Source organism: Lampetra fluviatilis, chromosome 60, assembly GCF_964198595.1.
Source record: "Lampetra fluviatilis chromosome 60, kcLamFluv1.1, whole genome shotgun sequence".
NCBI classification, from domain to species: Eukaryota; Metazoa; Chordata; class Hyperoartia; order Petromyzontiformes; family Petromyzontidae; genus Lampetra; species Lampetra fluviatilis.
The window spans coordinates 3279420-3298912 of record NC_136334.1 but is presented as its reverse complement, the minus strand read 5'-3'; the positions used below and the strand labels follow the sequence as shown (position 1 = coordinate 3298912).

The following is a 19493-nucleotide window of genomic DNA, read 5'->3' as shown; positions in this document are numbered from 1 at the left end:
GAAACTTAATAACAGGAATATTGTCCACCACTTCGTCAATCCACTGCAGGATGAGGGCTTCTCCATGCCGTAATGGGTCGCGACTGTCATTTGACCTTGCTTTATTACGATGGTCAATGCAGGTGGTGAAGGGGAGAACTTGGGCAGTTTTTTAGATATCACTCTGTACCGGTGTTAGCCATGACTGGGAATCTAACCCAGCTTGACAGGATGAATGTGCAGTGCACTTATCATCGTGCCACTAAACTCCCCTTGTCACCTCCGCTAGCATTGACAAAACCATGAAAGGAATAGGCACGAATTACCGCGACTGCGACCACGATAACCACCACCAAAGGAATACCTCGGTGTTCCCATTGTCGAGCGGTCTGCAGTGTAGGGCATCGTCGATGTCTGTGCAGCCTGGAGGATCCACACTGCAGATGGACAACGCACGAAGGTCCTCCCTGCCAGCCTGGTCCTTGTACGGGACACACACAGCACCAGGTTCAACAAAACGCTGCCTTACAACAAACAAAACACAGGGTGAGCCATACATGGATAAACCAACTTCATTCTAATGACGTTCTATCTTCTCAATAGGCGACTGAATATTTTTAAAGTACAGTCCGTTCTCCTATAACTCCGCGTGTTTTCATATCGTGAATTAGATATAATGCGATGAAAGCATTAGGGAACACATTTTTTTCATAACATGGATGCGAATTGGATAAAAGGCGGTTGAGTGAACAGAACTGCGTTGTGCGAGGCAGAATAAGCGGTTGTACGGTTGCCTCGGTGTAGCATCACAAAAGGCGGGATGCTGCTGGATGCTGGATGCTTCTAGATGCTACTCGCGTACCTGCGTACGCATCTCACGTGTTATCGCGGACTATGCTTTACCCTATATTATTTAATATGCGATTTTTCCACAATTTGGTGTTCTTCAGGAACGCAAGTACAGCGTTATAGGAGAAAAGTCTGTAGTCCCCTTGCTCCATTCATTTCTGTACTGGACCATCTCCACGGCCACTGCAGAGTCCTCCACATCCTGGCTCACCACTTTGATCCGCATCACTCGAGGCCTGCCTCTCGGATCTCCGCCCTGGTGCTTCCATAAGTCCGTCTCCTTCCTTCCTCCGGATGTGAATTTCCTCTCTTCTTACGATGATGTGTCCGAGCCATCGACTTTCTTTCAGGTCGACAGCTTTTCTATATACGGTCTGCGGTAAAGGTGAGCCCTGTGGCTTCTCGTTCATGCCAGTGCAGCGGAAGGTCCTCGACTGGAGGGAGCTCCAGAGGCCCTCTAGAAGGTATTCTACGCAGGCCAAACATCTTGAAACCATTGAGGTTTGACAGCACGATGATGATGATGGGGGGTGTTTTCACATTTGTCTATTGTCGGGGGCCTATACGTCGGGGGCCGCACGTCACGGGCCACACCAAAGGCCACCAGGGGCCATCAGTGGCCCGCGGGCCTTGTAATAAAGAAGTAAAGGATTCTCACATGCACGACCAAACACACCAACGCACCGCAGGCGTAAGAATTTAACTCAATCGATGAATTGACGTATCGTCACACGTCTCATGCGTACCTCTGCTGCGATGCTGAATGTGGGAGAGGGCAGGCAGGCAAGTACGGCCTGGCTGAAGGGCTGGTGTGGCACGTCGTGCTCCAGCAGCAGCACCTCGGTCTCCGTCTCCTTATCCCCACATTCGCCCAGAGAGCGCACAAAATGGCCCTGCACAAGCACACCTACGATTAGTACGGTTGTCTATGTAAGGTGCGAAAGAAGTTCAACATGCATATGTACATACGTGGCCAATGGTCACCGGTATCCCTTTTCCACTGGTACATTGGAGCCCAGACAGCGCAGAGCTCTCGAGGTGTCTGTGGTCACCCACTGACTTTTTGCTGTGTCGAACCGGAACCAAACCAGGGTATGATGGGCCCCACAAGGCATTCAAATCTATCCGGGGGCCGAGCAGGGCCAGGGGCGGGGCTAACGACGCGTTAATTGTGTGACGGCAGTCGGTACACCACGAATACGTGGCACCACAGCGTCATCTGCACGTGCCTAGACTTGTTCAAAGCATTGACGTCCGTGGCATGGATCCGCTTCTGCAGTGGATAAACAACCTCCAGCCTACTAAGCCGTGCCAGCCATGGTGCTGCTCGGTTGTGCAGTGGCAAATAGGTATGAAGAGCACAACCACAATGCCAACCTTGTACCTAACGTTCATGATGTAGAATATTAACCGGCATCTGTTTAAACAAAGATACAACCCAAAGAATACATCTTAACAATATATTTACATACTCTTTGGTTCTTTCGGTAAAGTCACATAGGTATAAAATAAAATAAATCGCGACGTTTCGATCACAACACAAGCGGTCATCCTCAGGCGGAAAAAATATAATACAGCAGTGGAACAGCTCAGACCCCGCTTGCTTGCCCATTGCCACATATATAGCCTTGTTGTAGCAGCTCTCTCGTTAGTTCAGCAGTTCCACTGCTGGATTATACTTTTCCACCTGATGACGACCGCTTGTGTTGCGATCGAAACGTCGTGATTTATTTTATTTTCTACCTACGTGACTTTACCGAAAGAACCAAAGAGTATGGATTCCTGCAGTTACAAAAGCTTCAAATCAAGATTGAATATACTTTACTTTTCCCCAGTTTTTTTTCTCATTGTGTTAATGGTATCACACAAGACACGCAATCTATACCACCCTTCGTGGTCAAGGACGACCAACAGGAGCAGACACAACAGAGCTACTTCTAAGATCCATTGAAGTGAAATGCGGTCCAAATTGTAGGAGGGCAGTGCTTTTCCAACCACTCTGCCAATCAAAGTAATGTTCATCATATGGCAGTCAAAAACAGTAGTTTTCTCAGAGATGGAAATTAAACAATCGAAGTGCACGACCAAATTTAATATCGTTTTTGGTGCAGTTATTGGTGACTGGGCTGAGACTATCAACTTACAAGACCTTAATAACCGATGTTGAATCACAGGTGAGTTTGCCATGCTTTCAAACTAAGAATCACAGTGGTGCCAGCTCATCCACCCTGACTTCCAATTCACAGTGTCACCGTTCGTGTTTTGGGTTCGATGGCTGTATTGCATACAGAGCCACGTGGCCGCGCGTCAAGTGACAGAGGGATGGGCCCCAAGATGCCGACCACGGGACGGACGGGTGAGGTGTCACGGAGTGCGGGGCGTCACGTGCAGTCGTACGTTCGGGTAGCGGGAGTGTCGCAGCCAGCCATCGATGGCCACCACGATGCGGTGGGCCTGCAGGGACGCCGCTTGTCTTGTCTCCACCCGCACTCGTGGCATGCGGCGGTCCGCGGGCGTGAACAGGTGGCGGGTGGCCTGCAAAACGCACAAAGAGCCCCCAGTAAGGCATTCAACAAACTGTTTGGGCGACTGCCGTCAGCACGCACCTATTAAAGCTGGTACGGCAAACGACGGAGTGGGTACGGCCAGCACCATGCCCGACCGCCTTTGTCTCCACAGTGCTGAGGTTAACATGCCACATCAGATACTCATTTATGGCCGAGTCGACCTAGGGTAGGCCCCAAGACAGGTTCAGACATTTGCCACTTTTTATTGGTTGAGCGATAAATATAATCGAACTCGGGTCCCAGGATTCGCAGCGCAGCACGCTAACCGCTACGTCACTGCTCCCCACACGTACACACACACACACACGTGCAGATAAGCCCACCTCCTTGATTGGGCTGGGCATGAGCATGCCGCACAGCGGCCTCGAGTTCCGCTTGATGATGCCGACCACTTTGCCAGTGGGCCGACGCATCTTCCCACTTTCGGCTTGCAGCTGGAGACCAAAACAAAGGACAAACATCGTGTTGCGTAATCTAAGCAAGAGCAACGACAGCAGCAGCTGGGATAGCACCGGGAGATGACAACTCAAACTCAAATGAGCACTCACCACAGTAGCGTCTCTCTCACACACTGAAATAATGAAAGAAATATTTTTTTACCAGCTCACTGAGTAACACAATACAATTTGGCTTGAAGGGGAAGGAGCAATCCAAAACAATAGCGTTTAACCTGCGGATGTGGTTTCATGCTGTGTCTCATGAGTGTCAATAATGAGACTGACACTTTGTTAAAATGACAAAAGATCACAGTAAATACTGATAAGTTAAAAGAGTTCTGGCGATTGATAGAATCAACCGAAACACGCCCATCAGATACCACACGTAAAAAAAAAACGCGGAGGCTTTCGCGACCAATATTATCTACAAAAGGTTACCCTCCCATCTAATTCACAATTTGATGCTTAATCTGTCGATTCTTTATGATTTCACTTGCAATTGTGATTGACATTTTCTCTTACCTACTTAGCACATCAGTCACCATATATGTGTTTAATGTTTACGTAACGTTTTTATAAGTATAACTATGCAATGATCAGTCTATAAATAATCTGCCCAAGCCAACTTGCACTACAAGCGATTTATTATCTAACACTTGTTTATGTTTGTGCAATATTGTCGACTTTTCACAAACCACGGTTGTTTTTTGTGCCAATTTCAATTAACTTCATTGCTGCACTTTATTTATGTTTCGCTTTTTGTCACTGTGGTATGTATGCATGTAGAACTTATTTCGCACCGTACACAGCCAACCATGCTAATCCGAGGTGCGAGGGAAGGACACCAATATAAATACAAAAAGCAGTTCTGAAGAAATGAGTTTTCAATAGAGGCCACTCTGTGACCCAGGTCACTCTCGCAAATAATGTGTCCTGATCTCTTGGGTTCTCATTAAGTCAAATAAAATAAACATCAAAAGGGAGCTCAGACCGTGGAAGCGAAGCTGTGTTTGAGCCTGGATATGCATAACAGGTGGTATAGGCTCTGCGCCAAAATGGCTGGCAGCAGAGCGCAGTACATAAAAATGAACTGTTGTCCTGTCCTTCTATGCCCCCCTCACCATACCGCACCGAAGTATGGTCAAATAACCCCTACGCACATATGTACAAAAATAGTACGAAATGATTAGCACTCCTGACTTGATTTTGAAGTAATGTAATGTCATTTAAGAAACGCAAAATCAAGCTAACAGCATCTCTAATGTGGATTGCGGTCCGGTCACACGGTGTTCATTATGTTTAAGGTCTCTCTTGAAGTGGTTGAGTCTTTGTTGTTATTCTTTGTTTAAACTATACCAAAACTATTTAAAAACTATAAACTATTTTAACTTTACCAGGTAAGGACCCTGAGCTATATAGCTCTTTTTAAGTGACCTGGCCACAAAATGATCGTTCAATTAAGTGTCTTATCACATTTGAAATTGATAGCAGCCAAATACTCTAAATGCATGTCCGATTGTAACTGTGGAGGGAAAAACCGGAGGACCTGGAGAAAAATCCATGCGACCACGGGGAGAGAGACACGCACACTGCAGGTGTCAGGGTTTGATTCTGGTTCGGCAGTGTTGACGCTCCACTCACCACCACATCCTCCTCTTTCTCTTCTGCAACGTCCCCTGAGATGCCCTCATCGTGCAGGACCAGCGAGGAGGGGGCCACCCAGCGCTCCTCGGGGAACATCTCCACGCAAACGATGTCGTCATGCATCGCGCGGTTTAAATGCTGCAGCCCCTGGATCAACACCTGCACGCAGACAAAAAAAGATCCCCCGTATAGCCTTAACAGACTTGCGGGCCAAGTGCTGTTAGAGAGCAACATATACAAGAGCTTTAATACCACGAATAAACAATTATAAATGTAGGACTATGAGCCCATGAATCTTCTGAAACCAATGTTTTTTAGGAACATGTTCAAGCAGGCAATTTCTGGACTGTACCTAATTGTTAATTAACGTTACATTTGGAGGTGGAAATAGACCATTAATTTTGTTAACAAAGTAGTCACAATTCACATATATACTGTGGTTGTGGTGGCATAGCTATCGAGTGTGCAGTCAGTGCAACTGCACCAGGACCCAATTAGCACGGTAGGCTACGTGGGGTGCAAAAAACGTTCAACATAAAGTCATACCTCGGTATACGACCGCTTTGGAATACGTCGAATTTGGTATATGTCGTGTTTTGACGAGAGAAAAAATGTCTTGGGATACGTCTTGCTTGTGTAATGCGGGCGTAAGCGACCTTCCGGATGTGACGTCACGGGGGGTGGAGTCATGTGACGTGGGGGGAAGGTTCGGGTCCTTAAGCGGGTAAACCGGAAGGGGAAGGCAGTCGGGGTATGAGCGGAAAAGAGTGAGGCCACGCGGGCGAGTGTGGAGAGGGGGGGGCGCCGACGGCCATCGGGAGCCAACCCCGAAGATAAGAGGAAGCTGCGGAGTGGTGTGCAGCTGCAGAGGAGACAGCCAGAAGGGCTGCGTGTTAGAGGCAGCGGTGTGGCTGCCAGGAGGAGCTGCGGAGAGAGAGAGAGAGAGGGCTGCGTGTTAGAGGCAGCGGTGTGGCTGCCAGGAGGAGCTGCGGAGAGAGAGAGAGACAGCAAGAGGCTGTCAGAGCTGCGGAGGGAGAGGAGTTGCAGCGAGTACAGCCAAGGGGGGCTGTGTGAGAGAAACAGCAGCGGAGCTGCTGTTGTGGATCGGGCCGACATTGGAGTCAGCACCGTGGAGAAGCTACAGAGTAAAGACAGCCGTGTGGGTGTACAGCACGAACCGAATAAAGGACACTGAGCCAGACATCGTGGTCCAGTCGTTTATTACACTGGTGTCGGAAGTGCAACGGCATGTCGAAACAAGTGAGGAAGAAAGTTAATCCGGCGCCTGCATCGGCTTCTTCGTCCGACGACGACGAACTCCCTCCAACCACGGATCCTGTTGGGGTGGTGGAGGAGAGCCCGGCTGAGGCGACCACGGGAACGGGAGTGGTGGATGTTGGCGCGGTGGCGGGTCCGTCGACATCATCAGACGCGGATCAACGATGGCAAGCGATGGCGGTACAACTGGAGGCACTTAAGGACGTCCTGGCGCATCTATGCCATCTCGTCGCGCCAGGGACGATGGATGATGCAAGTGGTGCTCCGCGGGCCGCCACGTTGCCTGTCCTGCCGCCGCCATTGCCCACGCGGCAAGAGGCCGCCATTTTGCGCGCTCCGTGGCGCCAAACCGCCATCTTGGCCACGCCGCGGGCCGACGCCATTTTGAATTTGCCATCACAACCACCACCATTGGAAGACGGCGGGAAGAGGAGTCGGAGTCGCCACCTTACAACGGTTAAAGAATTTTCCGTCGGTGGGGACTGGAGCGCGTTCGCCTGCCGCTTCTTGGCGGCGGTACGCACAGCAAGATGGACCGATGCGGAGGCTTTGGAGGTGTTGCCGACTCTCCTGGACGACGAATCTGTCCGATTCTTCCGTTCCATAACGACCGATAAGAAGGCAACTTTATGTGGTGTTTTTCAAGAAATGGCCGATGCTTATGAGCCACCAGATGATGCGCATCGGCGATTCGCTCAACGACAACGAGCACCAGAGGAGTCGCCCGTGGCGTTCAGGGGTGCGGTGCTGGAGCTGGCCATGGCAGCTTATCCTGAGACGCCACAGGACCTGCTCGAGCCTCTCATATTAGGGAAAATGTTGGAGCTGTCTCGGGATCTAGGGATCCCCATGCCTGTGTGTGGGCATGAGAAGCTAACTTCCCGGACGGCTGCTAAGTGTCTCGATGCGCAATTCAACCTCCGTCGCTGGAAACAAGTGACGGCGTGGACGGGGGGGCCCGTCAAAGAAGGGGATGCGCTGGGGTGGAACCCTGCGCAGGCTGTCTATGTTCCGGATGACCGGGGCCCTCAACAACTGACGGCCGCCTCCGCTCCATGGACGGGACGCGGCGGGCCGAGACCGCGCGCGGCGCTACCAGAACGGGGCCGTCAGGAGGCGAGGCCTGCGCTTCGGCGCAACGAGGCCGAATGTTTCCGCTGCAGGCGTAGGGGCCACTACGCCAGAGACTGCTGGGCCCGCTTCCCGGCTCCGCCGCAGCAGGAGGCCTCGGCACCGGTCAAGTCGGCTAAAGATCCTCCGAAACAGACAGGCCGGCCGTGACATTGCGGGGGACGAGGGGCCCTGCTCGGAGGACGCCTGCCAGGTCTGCGGGACCTTCGAGCCCTGCAGCCCTTCCGACCCAGCTGCGGGCACGGTCACAGGACAAGCCCAAGACTAACTCTTTAGAGACACGGGACGGCGGTGGACTTCCAGCTGCGACAGGGGGATTACCCCCTGTCATTCCTCGACTTTCATCGCGTTCCCGTTCTGCGAGTGGGCCGCCGACCGTCCGGGACGGGCCGGCGACCCGCACACGTTCCAAATCGCTTACGTTTCGTTGATTGTTGTTGTCTTGTTATTTTTCTTCTTACAGTTGTATTTATTGCATGCTTTTTGTACGTTCGTTGATGTTAATTGCGTTGTTGTTGTTGTTCTTGCTGTTACATTGTATGCTTAGTGTCCTTTAGGGGGGGAAGCTCGGTTCGCCGCATTACGATTTGCTATTGGTCAGCCGAGGTCGGCTGGGATTTTTCTACGGGGGAGGGTGGTGTAATGCGGGCGTAAGCGACCTTCCGGATGTGACGTCACGGGGGGTGGAGTCATGTGACGTGGGGGGAAGGTTCGGGTCCTTAAGCGGGTAAACCGGAAGGGGAAGGCAGTCGGGGTATGAGCGGAAAAGAGTGAGGCCACGCGGGCGAGTGTGGAGAGGGGGGGGCGCCGACGGCCATCGGGAGCCAACCCCGAAGATAAGAGGAAGCTGCGGAGTGGTGTGCAGCTGCAGAGGAGACAGCCAGAAGGGCTGCGTGTTAGAGGCAGCGGTGTGGCTGCCAGGAGGAGCTGCGGAGAGAGAGAGAGAGAGGGCTGCGTGTTAGAGGCAGCGGTGTGGCTGCCAGGAGGAGCTGCGGAGAGAGAGAGAGACAGCAAGAGGCTGTCAGAGCTGCGGAGGGAGAGGAGTTGCAGCGAGTACAGCCAAGGGGGGCTGTGTGAGAGAAACAGCAGCGGAGCTGCTGTTGTGGATCGGGCCGACATTGGAGTCAGCACCGTGGAGAAGCTACAGAGTAAAGACAGCCGTGTGGGTGTACAGCACGAACCGAATAAAGGACACTGAGCCAGACATCGTGGTCCAGTCGTTTATTACACTTGGGATACGACACGCTTGCTAGAACTTGTATGGGTCGGGATGAGTCACCGCGTACCCACGTATATCCCGTTCACGACTGAAACAAAGCGCCGCTCCTCAGTCTGCCTGTAGATCTCGTTCAGTGCACAATCCTTGCTATAACTCTCTGTGAATTATTCACGAGTTTTGTGTCATTTTAACGTGAATTTTTTGCGAATTCATTCAACTCCTCTGAGCAAGGTAAAGTGATGTTAAATGTTATTTTGATTTCAATGTATTTAATTAATTTATGCATTTATTTAAATTTATGTATGCATTTTAGTAATAAGTAGTGTCTAAATTATTTTATACAACCCCATTAATGTAAAATATGCCATATAAAATATCATTTCTTATATTCTGGAACGGATTATTTCCTTTCCTTTTATTTATGGGAAAATGTATTTTGGTATACGTCATTTTCAGTATAAGTCCTACCTTCTGGAACAAATTAACGACGTATACCGAGGTACCACTGTACAAATATTTTAGCCCAGTAGCTCTTAACCTTTACTGCAGCCTTGCAGTAAAGGTCATGCCAAGAACGCTATGCCACTGCTTCATTATAAATTTGTTTTTAAAACTCACACAGATACAATCGAACAGCATTGTTCCCACCAGACGCACGCTTGTGAAACTCGTACCTCTTTATCACTGTCACCGTCCCCTCGCACCCTCAAAGTCCCCTCCAGGTAATTCTCCCGACTCGCAAGGAAGGTTCCCTGGACAAACCGGCCGGAGCGCACACCTTGCTGCAGCTGGGACAGCGGGAGATGTTCGGGGAAGATTACCCGGGACTCCACCACATCCTGCGCGCGTACACAGCACACGCACGGCACATGCACGCGTCAACAGCAATTTTGCAACCGCCATTACGTAACGAGACGAAGGATCCAGTCTGATTTATCTCAGAGCAGTACGGCCATCCATGTTAGAGAACGTTCCACAAAAGCGGATATCATAGAGCTACATCTAAAGTTCCACGCTTCCGTCTCTGCTTTTTGCTAAATATGCCACGTTATAAATCTAGGATTTATTTGATTGATTGACCATGGCTGGTGAGGATGAGACGTTCTAAAAGGGAGCTGTATAATACGTATTCTTTCGCGACCAATATTATCCATAATAAAGGTTTTTTGGGTAAGATCGCGTAAATGTGTGTCGTTAACCCGGTACAGCCAATTAGTAAGGTTTGTTACGTAAAACAAAACGTGTTAATTAGTTACTACTGCAGCATGCCAGTGTATTGGAGAGTAAACCCACAACACTTACAATTCGAGTATGCCGTTTCGCTGGCGATTACAACCAGCGAAACATCGTACTCGGCGCAAGACAAGTGTCCCTTTCTTCAGTGAGGCAGCTTGATGCAGCGCAGAAGTGAGGGGTTGGACAAGGGTACAGGCCCGCACCATAAAAATGAGGGGGGGCAGAGCTGATGCACGCATACGGAGTCTCACCTGCTCCGAGGCCAGTGCCAGACGGTCAATCAACTCAGGGTTGTCCAGCAAGCTCCGCACGTATTCCTCCACTGGGGGTACACAGACACACGCAGATAAACGCAGAAATTATAATCAGCGACACAATTTACCGGACGATTTAAAGTGCCACCCAAAATGTAAATTTGTTATTTTTCAAGTCACGCCTGCTGGATTTATTCATTTTCCTGTTTAACTGAAGCACTGTTTAACAAGAGGCACTACATTTACCACTGTTAAAGAGAGGGATCCTTAAATGGGATCACGGTCCCGAGCCGTGGTATTCATTCAATCGCGAAGGTGGGGGGCAAATCGTTCTTTCCGAGGCTCCCATCCACTCGGATATTATCATCGTATTGTTGTCATGCCATTGGAGTATTATAAAGCAGCCTTTGGTAAAGTCAACTGCAGCAGATTGTTATAGGCTATGGTGGGCAGCATAGGGCGGTGAAGCAATATCCATTGTTTTGTTCCGTGCTATCGTTGTCACCAACCCGCACTGACCAGAGTGGTGAAATACAGCAAGTCCTCGCTTAACACGGGGATTGCGTTCCTGACAATTGTCAAGTGAAACTAATTCGTGTTCAGTGGGAGTAATTTTCCCATAACAAATAACGGTAAAGGTGGGGGTGCCGTTCCAGCCCGTAATTTAATTGTTTTTGATAGTATAGTACACTGTTTTACATGTTTATTTAAAAATGTGTTGTGTTTATATAGTATCTCTATCAACATGCTAAGTATGACACTCCCTTATTTAAATCTCAAGTGAGAGATATGGTGAGCGAAAAAGATAAGGGAGTGAGATAACGCTCCCCGCAAAGATCCTGCTGGAACAAATACCGAGGAAGAGGAAGGCATGCCGGGTATCACAGCATACATCAGTACGACAGCTTCAAGCATCATCCAACAACACTGCTAACACCGACGCCGCTCAGAAAAGTAGTCCGTGACCACGCGCTACACTTGCAAGGTAGCGAGCGCGGTTGAACGTTAAAATCTAAAAACTTTCCATAAAAAGGTAAAACCGTGTTAAGGCCAAAACGCGTAGTGTGAACGCACATTCGTACAGTCAAACAACCTCGCACAACCTCGCACAGAACGAGGCCCACGCCCAGCAGCGGATTGACAAAGAGGGCTGTTACATGTGCAAAGCAGAGTGACAAGAGTTAGCATTGGTGGCCAGTAAGATATGAATGGTGATACTGTAGTTTGGCCCTCTTCTAGGTTGACTTGGCCCGAAATGAACCCTCTCATCTCTTGAGAAAACCAGTGCATGTTCCCATCGTATAAAGCGGCGGCGCCGGAACTGCTCACATACCGGTGTACGCTTGCAACCCCTCAGCACGCGCCTTCTCCCGGTTCTCGCGGTCATTCGTCACGAGCAGCACTGTGGGCGGATCGCCATTTTCATCGCGCCCGGACTCCTCCGATGCCTTGGCCAGGTGCTGGTTGTACCAGCGGGCGGCCACGCGGATGGCTCGGTCGTTACGGTCATTGGAAGACTCCCCCTTCTCCTGCTCCACGTACGTGTCTCTGAGACACGACAATCAAGTTACAGCGCTGTTAGACAATCACACTGGGCGTTGCTGTGTAATCAATTGCACGCGAGTCACAGTAACAAAATTGTGGAGTTGAAATGGCGCTTAAGAGGTCGACTAGGAAAATCGTACCTCTTCTGGGGCAGTAAAATGAGCACAGCTGTGCGAGAAGTGTAAAGCATGTAGATCCGTGAGTTGTTAAGCATTATGTCCGAGGTTTCCCTCCGAGTGTTGGAAACGCCTTCAGGAATCCAGTTTTAATGACAAGAAATGTATTTAATAATTATAAATTACATTTATAAAACGCCTTTCCGCTCAGTAATTCAAGCCACGGGGGTGTTCAGTCCAACCAGCCAAATCAGATGCACAGTTTACTATCTCAACTGTACGTAGCACAGTTGGCTATGTACTGTGTGAAGGAAGTTCAACAAACATACAATTCAAACCCCACCCACGGGAGTGCCACAATTCAATGAAAGGAGTGCAATTAATTTCAACCCTGGCCAAAAAATCAGCTACCAATCCTTGGCCATCTGGACAGGGGCAGCCTTATGCACAACGTCACTATGCCACCAAATCCGCTGGCCCTCGTGTCACCGGGAAACAGTCCCACCGAGATTTTGCGCCACCAACCGCCACCATATGCCACAGTTCAGAAGTAAGGAGGCGTCAATTTGTGTGCCGTGCACACTGGATTGGCGAGATGCCTAGGACCGGTGGGAGAGCTGCGTCTACCGATGGTGCTCATTGGTGAAGGCGTAGAAGTGTTTCTGCGGAGTTGAGATGATGTCGCGGAGTCTCTTGTAGACGGGAGCGGAGCGATGGCGGATCTCCTGCAACACGGTCTGCAGAATCACCACGTTAAGCAGGCACGGGTCCTCCAGCAGGTCAATCTGAGAAGCAGGCACACACGCAAACGTACACACGAGGGGCGCATTCATTAGCCGGGCGGCGGTGGTGCACACCTGTAATCCAGTACCGTTGAGGTGAGGGTTCGTGGATCACACAAATGTTGCGAAACTTCCTTCTCGTGAGCATGCAGGAAGTGCCATACCCTAGTTATGCCAGAAGGCAGTAGAGCAAAATGTGGACTAATATTATCTGTCCCTTCTGTATGGGATAAAGTGTTGCCCCCCCTACATGAATAAACACGCATAAATTGGCCGAAATATATTGGTATATAGAGCTTGGGCAATTGTTGGTGCCGGCTCACCGCTTGGCTGCAGTGACATTGTTCATGCAATTTGCATGAACGTCGCTCCACCTAAAACTAAACATTATTATATCATATGGTCGTAATGTGGGTGTGTGTCTCAAGAGGTCTGAGCGCTGAGCTGGAACAGCTTTGCCTGTCAGTCGACAACTCGTCACATTCGGCTTGCAGTTGAAGATAACACTCAGCACTGCCATCCCCTGGTCACCTGACAGTCACACGTCTGTAGCTCAGGCAAGCCCAGGCTTAACTCTGCTTAGCATCGGAGATCAGGTGAGAACTAAGGTGATAAAGTTGTAGCAGGGGTATAACACATTGTGGTGGGTCCGCACAATAAACATAATAATAGGTAACAGTGGAAATGAGTGAGTAACACTGGTCAGGCATAGTGGCTACTATAATAGATGTAGCCTTGGTAAATAAATACAAAATAGTTTAGTACTTTTTTATCATTGGTGTGGTCCCCTTATGCACCACAGGTCACACCTGGTTGGGCTCTCACCTAGTTCAGGAGCAATGATTTTCCTACCTTACCTGTTGAGGTGAGGTAGGTGAAGTGAGAAGTAAAATTGCCCGACCTCACCTGGTAGAGGACAAATCTGTCTCTCACCTGGTTCAGGAACCCCTCATCCAAATGATGAATTAAGTGGTGCTGGACATCTGTGAAAAAGAGCTTTATAGCTCATCGGATTGATCCAGGAAAAATATTCAGATTATGATGCTGCCAGAATGTGACGGTTATAACACTGGGCTTGCAACCCTAATGCCGCCGGTTCGTCCTCCAAGCGCGGCAGGTGATTGAACCGTTTCTTAAATCCCCCCGTCACAGGCCCTGCCGTTGTTCACTCAGCAGTGTCAATGGGTAGTCCATCGGCAATTCATCTGGCTCAACAACATATCCTCCAGAAGGGAGCTTCCCTCTAGTTTGAGTCCCTTCCACTTGCAGTGGCGTGAGCCAAGACATTTTCAGGGCTGTCTGCACCTTAACCTTCAACCTTTTACATCTGATGAGCAAACCCCTGGTGAGCGTGCAAGTGCACTCAGCCGAGTGAGTCGCTCATCGGGTGAGTGCGTGAGATGGTGGTTTGAGTGAGATGGTGGTTTGAGTGAGATGGTGGTTTGAGTGAGATGGTGGTTTGAGTGAGATGGTGGTTTGAGTGAGATGGTGGTGTGAGTGAGTTGGTGGTTTGAGTGAGATGGTGGTGTGAGTGAGTTGGTGGTTTGAGTGATGGTGGTTTAAGTGAGTTGGTGGTTTGAGTGAGATGGTGGTGTGAGTGAGTTGGTGGTTTGAGTGATGGTGGTTTAAGTGAGTTGGTGGTTTGAGTGAGATGGTGGTTTAAGTGAGTTGGTGGTTTGAGTGAAATAGTGGTTTGAGTGATTTGGTTGTTTGAGTGAGATGGTGGTTTGAGTGAGATGGTGGATTGAGTGAGTTGGTGGTTTGAGTGAGTTGGTGGTTTGAGTGAGTTGGTGGTTTGAGTGAGTTGGTGGTTTGAGTGAGTTGTGGTTTGAGTGAGATGGTGGTTTGAGTGAGTTGGTGGTTTGAGTGAGTTGATGGTTTGAGTGAGTTGGTGGTTTGAGTGAGTTGGTGGTTTGAGTGAGTTGGTGGTTTGAGTGAGTTGTGGTTTGAGTGAGATGGTGGTTTGAGTGAGATGGTGGTTTGAGTGAGATGGTGGTTTGAGTGAGTTGGTGGTTTCAGTGAGATGGTGGTTTGAGCGAGTTTGTGGTTTGAGCGAGTTGGTGGTTTGAGTGAGTTGGTGGTTTGAGTGAGATGGTGGTGTGAGTGAGATGGTGGTTTGAGTGAGTTGGTGGTTTGAGTGAGATGGTGGTGTGAGTGAGATGGTGGTTTGAGTGAGTTGGTGGTTTGAGTGAGTTGGTGGTTTGAGTGAGATGGTGGTTTGAGTGAGTTGGTGGTTTGAGTGAGTTGGTGGTTTGAGTGAGTTGGTGGTTTGAGTGAGTTGGTGGTTTGAGTGAGTTGGTGGTTTGAGTGAGTTGGTGGTTTGAGTGAGATGGTGGTTTGAGTGAGATGGTGGTTTGAGTGAGTTGGTGGTTTGAGTGAGTTGGTGGTTTGAGTGAGTTGGTGGTTTGAGTGAGTTGGTGGTTTGAGTGAGATGGTGGTTTGAGTGAGATGGTGGTTTGAGTGAGTTGGTGGTTTGAGTGAGATGGTGGTTTGAGTGAGATGGTGGTTTGAGTGAGTTGGTGGTTTGAGTGAGTTGGTGGTTTGAGTGAGATGGTGGTTTGAGTGAGATGGTGGTTTGAGTGAGATGGTGGTTTGAGTGAGATGGTGGTTTGAGTGAGTTGGTGGTTTGAGTGAGTTGGTGGTTTGAGTGAGTTGTGGTTTGAGTGAGATGGTGGTTTGAGTGAGATGGTGGTTTGAATGAGTTGGTGGTTTGAGTGAGTTGGTGGTTTGAGTGAGTTGGTGGTTTGAGTGAGTTGGTGGTTTGAGTGAGTTGTGGTTTGAGTGAGATGGTGGTTTAAGTGAGATGGTGGTTTGAGTGAGTTGGTGGTTTGAGTGAGTTGGTGGTTTGAGTGAGTTGGTGGTTTGAGTGAGTTGGTGGTTTGAGTGAGATGGTGGTTTGAGTGAGATGGTGGTTTGAGTGAGTTGGTGGTTTAAGTGAGATGGTGGTTTGAGTGAGATGGTGGTTTAAGTGAGATGGTGGTTTGAGTGAGTTGGTGGTTTGAGTGAGATGGTGGTTTGAGTGAGTTGGTGGTTTGAGTGAGATGGTGGTTTGAGAGAGTTGGTGGTTTGAGTGAGATGGTGATTTGAGTGAGATGGTGGTTTGAGTGAGTTGGTGGTTTGGGTGAGTTGGTGGTTTGGGTGAGATGGTGGTTTGAGTGAGTTGGTGGTTTGAGTGAGTTGGTGGTTTGAGTGAGTTGGTAGTTTGAGTGAGTTAGTGGTTTGAGTGAGTTGGTGGTTTGAGTGAGTTGGTGGTTTCGGTGAGATGGTGGTTTGAGTGAGTTGGTGGTTTGAGTGAGTTGGTGGTTTGGGTGAGATGGTGGTTTGAGTGAGTTGGTGGTTTGAGTGAGTTGGTGGTTTGAGTGAGATGGTGGTTTGAGTGAGTTGGTGGTTTGGGTGAGTTGGTGGTTTGAGTGAGATGGTGGTTTGAGTGAGTTGGTGGTTTGAGCGAGTTGGTGGTTTGAGTGAGTTGGTGGTTTGAGTGAGATGGTGGTTTGAGTGAGTTGGTGGTTTGAGTGAGTTGGTGGTTTGAGTGAGTTGGTGGTTTGAGTGAGATGGTGGTTTGAGTGAGTTGGTGGTTTGAGTGAGTTGGTGGTTTGAGTGAGTTGGTGGTTTGAGTGAGTTGGTGGTTTGAGTGAGTTGGTGGTTTGAGTGAGATGGTGGTTTGAGTGAGTTGGTGGTTTGAGTGAGTTGGTGGTTTAAGTGAGATGGTGGTTTGAGTGAGATGGTGGTTTGAGTGAGTTGGTGGTTTGAGTGAGATGGTGGTTTGAGTGAGTTGGTGGTTTGAGTGAGATGGTGGTTTGAGTGAGATGGTGGTTTGAGTGAGATGGTGATTTGAGTGAGATGGTGGTTTGAGTGAGTTGGTGGTTTGGGTGAGATGGTGGTTTGAGTGAGTTGGTGGTTTGAGTGAGTTGGTGGTTTGGGTGAGATGGTGGTTTGAGTGAGTTGGTGGTTTGAGTGAGTTGGTGGTTTGAGTGAGTTGGTGGTTTGGGTGAGTTGGTGTTTTGAGTGAGTTGGTGGTTTGAGTGAGTTGGTGGTTTGAGCGAGTTGGTGGTTTGAGTGAGTTGGTGGTTTGAGCGAGTTGGTGGTTTGAGTGAGTTGGTGGTTTGAGCGAGTTGGTAGTTTGAGTGAGTTGGTGGTTTGAGTGAGTGGTGGTTTGAGTGAGATGGTGGTTTGAGTGAGTTGGTGGTTTGAGTGAGATGGTGGTTTGGGTGAGTTGGTGGTTTGAGTGAGTTGGTGGTTTGAGTGAGTTGGTGGTTTGAGCGAGTTGGTGGTTTGAGTGAGTTGGTGGTTTGAGTGAGTGGTGGTTTGAGTGAGATGGTGGTTTGAGTGAGTGGTGGTTTGAGTGAGATGGTGGTTTGAGTGAGTTGGTGGTTTGAGTGATGGTGGTTTGAGTGAGTTGGTGGTTTGAGTGAGTTGGTGGTTTGAATGAGATGGTGGTTTGGGTGAGTTGGCGGTTTGAGTGAGTTTGTGGTTTGAGTGAGATGGTGGTTTGAGTGAGTTGGTGGTTTGAGTGAGATGGTGGTTTGAGTGAGTGGTGGTTTGAGTGAGATGGTGGTTTGAGTGAGTTGGTGGTTTGAGTGAGTTGGTGGTTTGAGTGATGGTGGTTTGAGTGAGTTGGTGGTTTGAGTGAGTTGGTGGTTTGAGTGAGTTGGTGGTTTGAGTGAGTTGGTGGTTTGAGTGAGTTGGTGGTTTGAGTGAGTTGGTGGTTTGAGTGAGATGGTGGTTTGGGTGAGTTGGTGGTTTGAGTGATTTGGTCGTTTGAGTGAGTTGGTGGTTTGAGTGATTTGGTCGTTTGAGTGAGATGGTGGTTTGAGTGAGTTGGTGGTTTGAGTGAGTCGGTGGTTTGAGTGAGATTGTGGTTTGGGTGAGTTGGTGGTTTGAGTGAGATGGTGGTTTGAGTGAGTTGGTGGTTTGAGTGAGTTGGTGGTTTGAGTGAGTTGGTGGTTTGAGCGAGGTGGTGGTTTGAGTGAGATGGTGGTTTGAGTGAGATGGTGGTTTGAGTGAGATGGTGGTTTGAGTTAGTTGGTGGTTTGAGTGAGATGGTGGTTTGAGTGAGATGGTGGTTTGAGTGAGATGGTGGTTTGAGTGAGATGGTGGTTTGAGTGAGTTGGTGGTTTGAGTGAGATGGTGGTTTGAGTGAGTTGGTGGTTTGAGTGAGATGGTGGTTTGAGTGAGATGGTGGTTTGAGTGAGTTGGTGGTTTGAGTGAGTTGGTGGTTTGAGTGAGATGGTGGTTTGAGTGAGTTGGTGGTTTGAGTGAGATGGTGGTTTGAGTGAGTTGGTGGTTTGAGTGAGATGGTGGTTTGAGTGAGATGGTGGTTTGAGTGAGTTGGTGGTTTGAGTGAGATGGTGGTTTGAGTGAGTTGGTGGTTTGAGTGAGATGGTGGTTTGAGTGAGATGGTGGTTTGAGTGAGTTGGTGGTTTGAGTGAGATGGTGGTTTGAGTGAGATGGTGGTTTGAGTGAGTTGGTGGTTTGAGTGAGTTGGTGGTTTGAGTGAATGGGTGAGTGAATGGGTGAGTGAACGGGTGAGTGAATGGGTGAGTGAACGCGTGAGTGAATGGGTGAGCGTTTAACGCCCGCTGCCACCTCGCCCTCACCTGGTGCAGCACCACGTTGCTGTCCGGAATCACGACGTGGGCCCCACCGTCACAGAGGCCGCTGCGCGCCCCGGGCCGGGCCTGCAACAACCCGGCGGGGCCTGCTCCTTCCGCCGGCTCCTGGGCCCGCGGCGCGGTCTTAGCGGCTAAGGCCGCGCACTCGACGCAAAGGGCCCAGCCACAGCCGATGTCGTCCCTCAGGTAGTGCTCCCTCACCACCTTCATGACCCCGCCGGAGCGGTTCTTCTTCACGAAAGTCCTGGACTTGAGCATCGCGGTTTTTTGCGGGGCCACACAAAACGACCTCGTGTGTGGTGGTGGGTGGAAGAATCGATTCCGTGAAGGAATCGCAGCGTCGTCGATTCTGCTACAGAGCCCTACGCTAATCGAAGCGCAGATATAATAACACATGTAGATTCGGGGAATCGATTTGATAACCAAAAATAATTATTTATTTAATGAGTTAGAAAAAAAATGTTGACATTTGTTTGTCTGCTTTATCAATCCATAATAACATACATGTCAAGCCCCTATCAGTGCCCTACCTTATTACAGACCAACTCAGACATTATTGATCACCCGGTGTCCTTATAAATCTCAACGTTCATCCTACAACTTCCATCACAAGGGAGAAATAAAAACAAATAGACAAAAATAAATCTAGAATAGACAAAAATAAATCTAGAATAGACAAAAATACATCTAGAATAGAAAAAAATAAATCTAGCATAGACAAAAATAAATCTAGAATAGACAAAAAATAATATTTATTTTCGCATGTATTTAAACGGCTGTACGCCCTGTACAATAATATGGGTAAACCCTATGGGTTGACAGGTATGTAATCATAATAACAACG

At 49.2% G+C, this 19493-nt stretch overlaps 1 protein-coding gene across 1 annotated transcript in view; it reads right to left on the bottom strand.

Moving 5' to 3' along the window:
- The window catches only part of DIS3 (DIS3 exosome endoribonuclease and 3'-5' exoribonuclease), a 35100-nt gene extending 16147 nt beyond the window's left edge, over positions 1-18953 (bottom strand). The window contains exons 1-10 of the mRNA XM_078881177.1: positions 18635-18953; positions 12883-13040; positions 11928-12142; positions 10592-10662; positions 9779-9943; positions 5474-5635; positions 3719-3829; positions 3226-3363; positions 1575-1721; positions 344-460 (exon numbers count right to left, since the gene is read on the bottom strand). Coding sequence (XP_078737303.1) covers positions 344-460; positions 1575-1721; positions 3226-3363; positions 3719-3829; positions 5474-5635; positions 9779-9943; positions 10592-10662; positions 11928-12142; positions 12883-13040; positions 18635-18907 — 1557 coding nt within the window. The 5' untranslated portion in view covers positions 18908-18953. The remainder of the gene's footprint in view (positions 1-343; positions 461-1574; positions 1722-3225; positions 3364-3718; positions 3830-5473; positions 5636-9778; positions 9944-10591; positions 10663-11927; positions 12143-12882; positions 13041-18634) is intronic.
- Between the last annotated feature and the right edge of the window lie 540 nt (positions 18954-19493).